Genomic DNA, 12146 nt, shown 5'->3' on the forward strand with positions numbered 1-12146 from the left:
AATCATATTTGTCTGAGCAAAGCCTATTACTCACTAAACGATTACTTGAATGACGAGTGTGCATGGCAATAGTTGTTCATGCACTGAATTTTCATTTAATGTTAGACATGACACCTATATAAATATACATTGTAAATAAAGCTTTAAAAAAAAAAAGTAATTCAATTGAGTTTCTTGCCAGTTCTTCTCAAATCTATATACCGAACTGGAAGGGTAAATATAAAATTATAATGTAAAAATTTGACGTTCATAAGCGGCTAAAATGTCCTACATGAATAAATGATTTTTGAATTTGAATTTGAATTTGAATTTGAATTTGCTTAATAACTTACCTACCATTGGACGATAATGACCTCAGAGGTCATTATTATTATAGGTTACGAAGATAATTAAGTTATATATACAAAATGTCTGTGGGATTTACCATTTGAGACCGGTTTCTTCAATGATTTAATGTAACTGTAAAATAGAATAGTTAGGTTTTTCTTCATATGTCTAGATTAATTTACCTGATGGTAAATACATACTCATGTGTTGATTCGTATGAATATATATCTATAGTTCACTGCCGATAGAAGCTTTTCGTATATTACTCTGTATTTTATACCCTTGAGATGATAAGCGGTATAACGTCTGCAATACCAGGACATTACGCTCGCGTTGTCAACCCTGAATAAACTTTTTTACCTAATTTTTTAACAACCCCAATTTAATTTATAATAAACATAAAAAATATCAAAGTTCGCCGTGTAGACCCGGCATAGAATAGGCCATTCCTTCTTTTCCTGTGAATGTAAGAAGCGATTAAGGGAACTTAATGGTCAAGGGATGAGCAGCAGCGTCCCTCTTTAAACATCTCCACGGCATAACTGTCTGCCAACCCGTCTATCAAGTGTGGCAACTACAGGTAAATTCTGCAGTCGACAATTAACGGTTGGTAAAAAATCAAAATTATTTCAGTTTGAAGGGTGGGATACGGCGTGAATTTACTGGGTACGGAGGCGTAATATCTGAGTCCTCAGGAATGGCAACGCATGGGGGGTATCATGGGCGAAACAGTATACTCTGTTATGTCCATGGTACTGCTCATGTTTATAGGCGACGGTTACCACCTTCCATCAGGTGGGCCGTCAGCTTATTTGTTATTCTAAGTTGTATAAAAAAAAAAAAAAACTCGTATCGCTTAATCAATTCTAATAGTATGGAAATTATGTCACGACTGATTATTTGTCATCATCATCATCTTCCTACCCTTATCCCAATTATTATATGGGGTCGGCGTAATGTTTTTATTCATATAACAAAAAGATTTGGCTTAGTTTTACGACCGGTTGCCTGCCTGACGTCAATCCTCTTTGGGAAATTATTTGTCATCGTTGAGTTGAAAGAACAAAAATTCTCAAAATCTTAATATTTTTATTTACATTAACAATTACGTCTCATTATAGGCAAAGATTTTATAAGAAGATGATGAAGCTATGCTGGCCAAGTGGCTTGGAATAGGTTTTCTTTTCGAGTTTTTATTCTCTCTAAACTGCCTCTTACTATATGAAGCGTAGGAATGAAAAAGAGGCCACACACTATTCGGTTAGTACGTGTTTTGATCATAGAAACGAGCCTTCTTATTCGTCTTTCTGATATGTGATAAGAATATTTAATAATGCTAAAAATAGAAAAGACATCATATCGGAATCAAAAGGGAATAAAAAGTATGTATAAATGATATAGAATATATAAAATAAATGGGCATTTATAAAATTGACTACGTTTTAAGCTTTGCATGTAACATTGGAATAAAGTACAATATTCAACAGTCAGTATCGATGTTCCGATGCAAACTGACCGCTTACTGACATTTCGTAAAATTTTATTCAATTTTTTTTTTACAATTAATATTGTTTGTGTTTTTAACTAGATATAAAAAAAAATGTATTTGTTATTGTAATTTAGTGTTTTTATTTGGCGCGTCGAATTTTTGTTTTGCGTTCGAATTTTAAAATGAAGACAGTGGTTAAGATTCTAGTTATTTTTAATATACTAAGTTGCGGGCAAACGTCCGATCTAGTGAAGAAATGGGGGATTGTCGGTACACCTTTGGGAAGAGCTCGGCCTTGCAAAGGAAATGACGTCGTTGATGCATCCTTCGAAGCAGGTTTGAGTCCCGAGGAAGAAAATATGTATCATTTGAACATTTATGAAGTATTTCCTGCACAATCTCGTATTATAATTAAGTTTGACTCTGAAGCAACCGTAACATTGGTAAGTGTGTTATGTTCGCCAAATGTAGGTACGTAGAATTTTACTGTGCTTTGAAGTTACCAGAGGGACTTGAATTTAGTCTATGTTCCATTGCATGAATATTGTTTTATAAATTTTTACAAGTCTTATAAATAAATAAAAATATAAAATTAAATTATGAAGTATCATATTAAGATCATATTAAAAAAAAAAACCTGTGTACTGCTCGTATTTTTGTAATAAATTCTTGATTAGTTTCGGCCTTTTGAAGTCCTTCATTTATGGTTTAATATTGGATCTCCGAATAAGAAATAAACATTGAGTAACAAAATATTTAATTTAATTGACTAGTGTATATATATATATATATATATATATATATATATATATATATTATTATATATTATATATATATATATATATATATATATATATATATATATATATATATATATTAAACGATTTTAAAGTGCTTGTAAACAAGTCTATTTGAATTCGAATGCATTGATGAGGGTTAACTGAATGATTCATAGATACTTTAGATTTTTTTTTTAATGGATGATAATGGAATCGTAACCCCGCCCGCACTATCGGTATACACCGGATGATAGGCGAGTATGAAGCAGGTCAGTTAGCCCATCGTGACGAATTCAACAAGAATTGTTCACGATGGTTTCCAGGGGGAACCACGTGGAGGTCGACCTAATGAGGCATATTGCTAGCAATGGGGCTGTCAAACTCCATTGCTAACAATCCCCTTCCCCCCAGATACTTTAGATTTAAAATAATATTTTATTGGAATTATCTAATATATAAAATTCTCGTGTCGCGGTGTTTGTTACCAAACTCCTCCGAAACGGCTTTATCAATTTTTATGATATTTTGTGTGCATATCGGGTAGATCTGAGAATCGGCTAACATCTATTTTTCATACCTCAATGATGAGGGTATTTTTTTGACAAATTTTTTTATTTTTATTTGATTATGATTTAGCATTTACAAAAATATATACAAATTAAAATTTTCACGCTTTTACGATCAACCCCTGTTTTTTAATCGCGATTTTTATATGCCGCAATAGGATTGCAAGATGGCAATCCAATATAATAATTGTAGTAGGATAAATTTTCATGTATAGTTCTCGAAACGATGTATATGGTAAAATAACGTTTGCCGAGTCACCTAGTATTACATATAACTTTATAACAATTTGCAGGTTAACGATACTGTGGCAAGAATAAGAACTATCAAATCAGATTTAGAAGTTTTTATAAGTTTCTTCAAACCGGCGTCGTATTTCAGTGTCATTGTTAAGGGACCCCAAACAGGAACGGTGCCATATCCCACTTCAATCGTTGTAAACACCGTAGAGTACTGTGAACATCCAGCGCCTGTAAGTGAATAATCATTTATTATTACATATGAGTATTATTATTACGTATTATACAAACAGTGTTTCCATAAAAATGTTTCGAGAACCCAATAAATTCAATATTAGATAAGTGTCTCTCCACATCTCTCACAGAGGATATAAACTACTGCTGCTATGCAAGCCAGGTGGCTTGGTATAGGGATTTGTTCAGAATTTCTAATTATATATATTTTTTATTTAATTACATTTTATTGTACATAAAAATTTTATTGTTATAAATTATTTTGAACAGGTTAGCTTAACTGTATAAGAGTTCTCTCTTCCAGCAAACTCTAAGGGGATAGGATCATTAAAAACTATAGTTATACATTAAAGGGAGACTTTGTACAAAAGTCGATTACATGGATACCTCTGTCCCATTCGTGTTTCAACCGTAAAGCAGTTGTGTTTGCATGGCTGTGTTTCGGTTTGAAGGGTGGGATATGGCGTGAATTTACTGGGTACAGAGGAATAACACCTGAGTCCTCAGGAATGGCAACGCATGGTGGGTATCATGGGCGAAATAGTATACTCTGTCATATCTATGGTACTGCTCATGTCTATAGGCGACGGTTACCACTTACCATCAGGTGGGCCGTCAGCTTGTTTGCCATTCTATGTTGTATAAAAAAAACTATATATATATATATATATATATATATATATATATATATATATATATATATATATATATATATATATGTTGTGTTATAATTTTTGCATCTTTTTAAAGCGTTAAAATTTATTTTATTTATTAACCCTTTGCCAGTAATCCAGCCTAGTAATTCATAGTGGATACCAATAACTTATTAACTTATCAATAACTTATTATAATGTAAACAAAATAAACATATTATGAACACTAGGAGATAAACACAGAGGATTTCGCTTACCTAAGTATTAAGTGCGCTGAGTCAGTAAAACAACCGTGTCGCTGTAGCCGCGACAGTGGATTTAATGTTAGCATTTTAATGTCGCAAATACGGCGACAACGGAGTGCAAAGGGTTAAATAATTAAATATAGATACATAAATAGACATTAATGTGTGTAAGTATATAGAATACATAAAAAAACGAGTCAGCTAATAGCTGACAAAAAGTTGACTCGTTTTTGAGAGTCGATGCTCTATCTATATAACATAAGACTATATATTTTACATTTTATTATCTGGTTGACAATTAGCTTACAAAAAGTTGATTCATTTTTCGGACAGGTCAGTTCAACGATAAATTAGTCACGATGGTTTCCAGGGGGAACCGCGTGGAGGTCGACCTGATACATTGATAGCAATGGGAACTAACGGTCTCATTACTAACAATCCTTTCCCCCCAATGATACAGATTATACAGATTTCTTACGTTAGGTTTAAAATGTTAAAACGAAAGACAATTTCTTGTTCAGATATTACTTGGGGACAAGACTCCTTTTTTGTTAATATCAAAATGTAATTGTTTAGGGATTTCTTGACGGTGTCATCGAGGGATATAAAGGAACAGCGCACGTGGCTCTTACAGTACCCACTGGTTCCTGTGGGAGACGTAAAGTAACGCACACCGAGCTGATCGTGAATGGCCAGCCTACCAAGCCTGGAGACTGGCCCTGGCACGGAGCCATTTACAGACTGGAGCAATATTCTGTAAAATACATCTGTGGAGGAACACTTATATCGAAAACTTTTGTTTTAACAGGTAGGTAAAATTTTATGACACGTTGTAAAGAGTTCTTTCTGTTTGCACTAATATTATCTCTTTATATACTTATATCTATAATAAAACAGTATGTTCTTCTGCCACAAGAAAATAAAACTAAAAATATCATTTACGCAGAAGTATTTTGAAATATATTCTTTTAAAAATTTCTTAATTGCGATCATGTTAACAGAATTTGACGCGGGCGAAGTCGCGGGCAACAGCTAGTCTGTAATAAGTAGTCACTTATAACTTATTATAACATTATTAAATAATTACTTTATTTGATATTTTAACGAAGTGTTTTCATTAATTTTTAATTATCATTAGATAAATAGATAGGTTGCTGTGTGGTCCTAGCAGAGAATAGGCCATCCCTTACTTTCCCGTGGGTGCAGTAAGAGGCGACTTAGGGAGATTGAGGGATGGGCAGAAGCGTCCCTTTTAAAATATCTCCATAGCTTAACTGCGGTTGCCAATCCGCCTGCCAAGCGTGGTAACTACTAGAAAAACCCTCCAAGAGGGAGGCTTATGTTCAGCAGTGGACAGGTGAAGGAAGAATGAGATAAATAGATGTATAATTTATTTGTATTACTTACTTACACACAAATAACATTACAATTGATATAAAGTATGGAATATCTACCTATCTATCATTTTACATAAGCTCGTATCAAAGAATACTAACTCTCAATAAATAAAATTAAATGAAAACATTCATCTTACTAAAATCACATTTACAGTAACTTTTAACAAAAAATATTTATGTGGAATTTTGTATGAAGGTCCTTTTTCGTGCAATCCACTTGATAAAAAGTGGTAACCGTCACTTATAGACTCGAACAACGTTATAGACGTCACAGAATATTCTGGTGGTCTACCATGAAATGAAATTCCTAAATTTCGGGCTCAATTTCTTGTTTTTGTTCGTATCAAAATCGACCCAGTAAATGGAGCTTAATATTTCGTTCATCATAAATCCTATCCTAATAGTCCAAAGGAACGAATATTTTAACATTTTTAATAATTTTAAACATGAATTATGTAATTTTAACATCAAATTTCTATTTCGTTTGTCCCCGAAATTTCGGAAAATACTTCATGGTAGGCCCTCTGTTATTGGAACTGGAATATCTCTCAAGCCTGCATACCTTGTAATCTCACTTCTATATCTAACAGTTCAAGAAATACAGTCGTACAAGCATAGATGCTTTACAGCAGAGGCACGAGTGAGAAGTACACGACTTAAGTAGATGACTATATAATATAAAGCCTTCTCTTTTAATAACATAAATCAGAATATATTTAAGAATTTGTATGAAGATGTGGTCAAAACGTGGAAATGATTTTCTTTGCACAAAAGTCGATTGCTTGGGTACCTCTGTCTCATTCGTGTTTCAACCGTGAAGCAGTTGTGTTTGCATGGCTGTGTTTCGGTTTGAAGGGTGGGTACAGAGGAATAACACCTGAGTCCTCAGGAATGGTAACGCATAGGGGGTATCATGGGCGAAACAGTATACTCTGCTATGTCCATGGTACTGCTCATGTCTATAGGTGACGGTTACCACTTTCCATCAGTTGGGCCGTCAGCTTGTTTGCCATTCTAAGTTGTATAAAAAAAAATACAAAAATGTTTTAGCCGCTCATTGCACGACAATCAATGGAGAGCCAGTATTGGCTGAGTTATTGAGTATCATTTTTGGGAAGTACCACCTGACTGGTGGCGATGTTGCAACTCAAGAGAGAGAGGTATGTATGAGTGTATTAGATTAATAAAATTTAATATTAAGTGTTTGTACAAAATATAAAAAGATAAACGATTGATTAAGTTTCCATACAATTTAAAAATACTCAAAAAGCATTTATTTATTTATTACATCCACTGGTTGAGCCTTACAGTCTTCCAATACGCTCACCCAGGAAAGCATGAGTACAATAACATATAGAATAGGAATATTACACATATATAACAAGAATAATATAAAAAGACTTAAACAAAAACGTCTGAACACAAATACTCTGTGGTCACTCGATGAAACTCCAGCAAGTTGGAGGCAAATACATCCAATTGCGGATACTGGCTCAAAATGTCATTGAGTAGTTTCAATGCAAGAGATAGGGGAGCCTGCTTAGCGAATTTATAACTATCACACTAGAGTTATATACTAAAATGAAACCGTAATAGTATCTTGCGATTACAGATACGAAGGTAACTACTAAGAGTATGACTCATCTTTGTAACTATGTAATTCTTCTGTAATATCTGAGTAAATGCATATGTATAGCACAGAAGGATATATATCCTTTAAAATTGAAGGATTGTAAAATTGCAAATAAAAGCAAATAATAATTGCAATGTAATTTATTTATTTATTTACAAGAAACATGATAAGTGTATAGATGTTACAATAAGTATAAGTCCTCATATTTCGCCATAATTAGGCGTGCAAATATTAAAACTTAAAAAGAATAAATGTTAAATAAGTCATTAAAATTGGAAATGTTATATGAAAAAAAAATACATCAAAAATATTAGACACTTGACAACGATAAAAAAGAAAGAAATGTCACTGTCAAATCATGGACTATTGACAACAGCTGCATTGTAACACGATAGGTAATTCAAGTAGGTTGTTTACATTTTTGTATCAAAAACTCTTGCACACTGTAAAAGGACTCCTCAACAAGCCAATGTTTTATTGAATCTTTAAAATTTTCTAAATAGGAGACTTTTTGGTATTTTATTATAAGTTTAAATTGTCATTAAATAAAAATAGTAAGTAAAGAGCAACAAACTTGAAGGTAGATAAAAAAACAAAGAACATCACAAAACAAAGAAATCTGATTAATAAAAAGTTTGACTTACTTAAGCTATTGATTTATTGAAACAGGTACATCAAGTTATAGTGCATGAGGAATATAACGCAAGAAAACTAGACAACGATATCGCACTGTTGAAGTTAAAGACCGAAGTAACATACGACGATTACGTCCAGCCGGCTTGTTTGTGGCATGCGAATGCTTATAAGAAATTACCAACTGGAACCATCAAGGGGACTGTAAGTTATTAAAATTGTAAGTTAGGTAAAGACTGCGCGGTTTCAGAGATGTTTCCTCCCACGAACACTCAGGTTGTGGAATGAGCTCCTTGCCGAGGTTTTCCCAAGAGACTACAGCATGGGGTTCTTCAAAAGGGGGGTAAAGAGGTTTCTTCGGGGTCGGCAATGCACGCGTAATACCCTGGTATTGCAGGTGTTCATAGGCTACGGTAACCACTTACCATCAGGTGGGCCGTATGCTTATTTGCTACCTCAGTGGTATAAAAAAAAGTATATTACTGTCCAAAGTAAGGTTAATTATTGTAATTTATTTTCAACGTTATTATAGATAGGACTTTTTATTTCCCTCCAATATTTTCTTTTTTCAAAATCATTTTACGATTTTCTGCACTTCACACAAACTTTTGTCTTTTTTACAAGACGTTATTTATCTCCAAAATTTTTACAATAAAATGTTTTTAGCTTAAATTATTTATTTTTATTATGTAATTAATCGTTTTACATCATCACTGTAACAGTAATAATATATTTTTGTCAATTATTATAAAATAAAATAAAATTAGATATTTAACTTCTTTCCGCACGGCCATCCTGTTCATTCTTGAGAGAGAAAGAGTTTTGATTGGTTTAAAATCAGGTTATAGTTTTTTCTTTTCAGGTAGTCGGTTGGGGATTTAATCACAACGACCAACTCTCCAGTACCCTCCATCAAGTGACTCTACCAAAAATATTAGATGGCCCATGCATTAAAAGTAATACCGCCTTTTTCGGAAGGCTCTTAAATAATAGGAAATTCTGCGCTGGATACAGGAATGGTATGTTTAATTTATAAAAAAAGACGATGAAACTAATTGTTGTTTTGGGTATTGCAGCAGATATTTTCCAGTGATTGTTTGATTTTATTACTCATATTTTTTGTACGTTTGATATAAATTTATGAACAAATTTAAATACTCTCTCCACGATATACACAATGCTGTTCATATTTTTTTTTGATGGGTGAAAATGTTATGGTAACCCGCCTGCGCTAACGGGATACGCTGGCGGAGCACCAGTGAAGGGTGATAGATGAGAATGATAACAGGTCAGTTAGCCCATCATGATGAATTCATCAGGAATTAACCATGATAGTTTCCAGGGAGAACCGCGAGGAGGTCGACCTGGTTGGGTATATTGCTAGCAATGGGATTCTCAGTCTCCATTATTAACAATGCCCTTCCCCCCTGCTGTTCATATTATCTGATACTACTTAATGTAGTAATATTATGTTCAATTAATTATGTTCTTTTAGGTACCTCAGCTTGCAACGGTGACAGCGGTGGTGCATACCAAGTGTTTGTTCCTGACGTTACTGGAGAGTCATCAGCTAATGCTACTGGCGCCTGGCATGTCCGTGGCATCGTTTCCCTCGCCTTATCGCGCCCCAATGAACCAATTTGTGATAACACCCAATACACATTATTTACCGATGTCGCTTCGTTCGTTGGCTGGATAAAGAGGCACACTGAGGCTAATAATTAGCGTCATCGATGTACTGATTAAAATTATTTGTTAAAATTACTATATTTTAATATTGTATCCTTATTAATTAATATGGTATTTAATATGTTATCCTTATTAATGTTATAAATATGAAAAGAAACTTTTTTGCTTGTTTGTTATTTCTTTTTGTTTTAAAGGCTTAGTTAATATTCTTCAGATACTCTTAACTTAATACTCTTAAGGTTTAACTAAAAGAATTCATGATACTCTTAAAGGCTTAACTAATAGACTTAATGATACTCTTATATATAACTTAGAATGGCAAACAAGCTGACGGCCCACCTGATGGAAAGTGGTAACAGTCGCCTATAGACATCAGCAGTACCATGGACATAACAGAGTATACTGTTTCGCCCATGATACCCCCCATGCGTTGCCATTCCTGAGGACCCAGGTGTTATTCCTCTGTACCCTATAAATTCACTGCCAATCCCATCCTTCAAACCGAAACACAGCCATGCAAACACAACTGTTTTTCCACTCCGGGTAGCAAACCCGGAGAAGGAACCCGGAAGAGAAATCTTATACAATTAAGCTCGCCTGTTTAAAATAAAGTATAACGAACTAATTTTTCCGTACAATAAAGTGTAAATAAATAAATAAAAAAATATATATATATATATATATATATATATATATATATATATATATATATATATATATATATATATATATATATATATATATAATTGTTGAATGAATCCCTATACCAAGCCACCTGGCTTGCATAGTAGCAGTAGTCTTCTGTGAGAGAAGTGAAGAGACACTTAACTAATATTTTTTTTTAATGGGTGAAAATGGAATAGTCACCCTGCCGCGCCGGCGCTATCGGTATACACCAGCGGGGCGCCAATGGGAGATGATAAGTGAGAATGAATGTAGGTCAGTTGGCCCACCAAGATCAATTCGACAAGAATTAACCATGATGGTTTCCAGGGCGAAACTCGTGGAGGTTGACCTGACAGGGTATATTGCTAGCAATGGAGCTATTAGACCTCATTACTAACAATACCTTTCTCCCTCTAATATTGGGTTAAGAAAAAGTACTCAAACAAGCTTACTATATAATCCCAACATCTTTACTAATAAGGTGAAAGTGACCATTTGTGTTTTGTTGTGAAGCAGTTGTGTTTGCATGGCTGTGTTTCGGTTTGAAGGGTGGGATATGGCGTGAATTTACTCGGTACAAAGGAATATCACCTGAGTCCTCAGGAATGGCAACGCATGGGGGTATCATGGGCGAAACAGTATACTCTGTTATGTCTATAAGCGACTATTACCACTTTCCATCAGTTGGACCGTCAGCTTGTTTGCCATTCTAAGTTGTATAAAAAAATAACTATAAAACTTGCTATCTACTTCCTATATTGGATGATGATGATAATGATGATGAAGGGAGATATGTCACTTTTGATTCAGATCAGTGAACTAGCTAGTTATAATAAAAAATAAAGGTAAAAAAAACACGTTTGGTCAGTTTAGAAGTCATGTTAGATCATTAAATTTATATATAAATTGAAGTTATGTATAAAAAATGTATATATGCATAATTAAAATGCTTGTTTCTTTGTCCGTTGTTGGCGGTGATTATAAAAAGTACACGCACGAGTATCCGTTTTCCTTAATCATGTTACAGTCAATTGCTGATTTTGTTCTATCCGTTTAATTTACACTTTTCTATCGTGTGAAGTTTTTTGGCAAAAAAGTAGGTAAAAATATAGATAAAGACACTGTTTCATAAAAAAAAAGCAGACTTCAATTATAGCAAAACCAGTTACATTGATTTTTAATTATTGAACCGATTTTGATAAAAATTTACGACACCAATCTATAATGATTTTGTTCTGTCCGTTTTATTTATTTACAGTCTTCTGCATTGAGATGTTTCTGGTAAATGGGCATGTAAAACAATAATATAAGAGTCTATTTCATAAAAAAAAACAGACTTCATTTGTGGAATCAGACTTTGTACAAAAGTCAATTGCTCGGGTACCTCTGTCCCATTCGTGTTTCAACCGTGAAGCAGTTGTGTTTGCATGACTGTGTTTCGGTATGAAGGGTGGGATATAGCGTGAATTTACTGGGTACAGAGGGGCATGTAAACATCATTCATCTGAACATTACTAATATTCTAGCAAAATAAATTAATTTCATTCCATTTATGAGTAAATATACATTAAAAATATTTTGATTAATTTACAAAAATA

General features: G+C 33.6%; 1 protein-coding gene across 1 annotated transcript; it reads left to right on the top strand.

Moving 5' to 3' along the window:
• Positions 1-1792: 1792 nt before the first annotated feature.
• Positions 1793-10043, top strand: LOC113512770 (chymotrypsin-C-like). The gene is made up of 7 exons (XM_052893523.1): positions 1793-2259; positions 3455-3631; positions 5107-5338; positions 6978-7087; positions 8230-8397; positions 9056-9212; positions 9689-10043. The coding sequence occupies exons 1-7, from the start codon at positions 1999-2001 to the stop codon at positions 9916-9918; spliced, it is 1335 nt and encodes a 444-aa protein (XP_052749483.1). The 5' UTR covers positions 1793-1998; the 3' UTR covers positions 9919-10043.
• Positions 10044-12146: the final 2103 nt, after the last annotated feature.

The sequence above is a fragment of the Galleria mellonella genome, unplaced genomic scaffold, assembly GCF_026898425.1.
Source record: "Galleria mellonella isolate WM207_F2 unplaced genomic scaffold, CSIRO_AGI_GalMel_v1 utg176, whole genome shotgun sequence".
Lineage (NCBI taxonomy): Eukaryota > Metazoa > Arthropoda > Insecta > Lepidoptera > Pyralidae > Galleria > Galleria mellonella.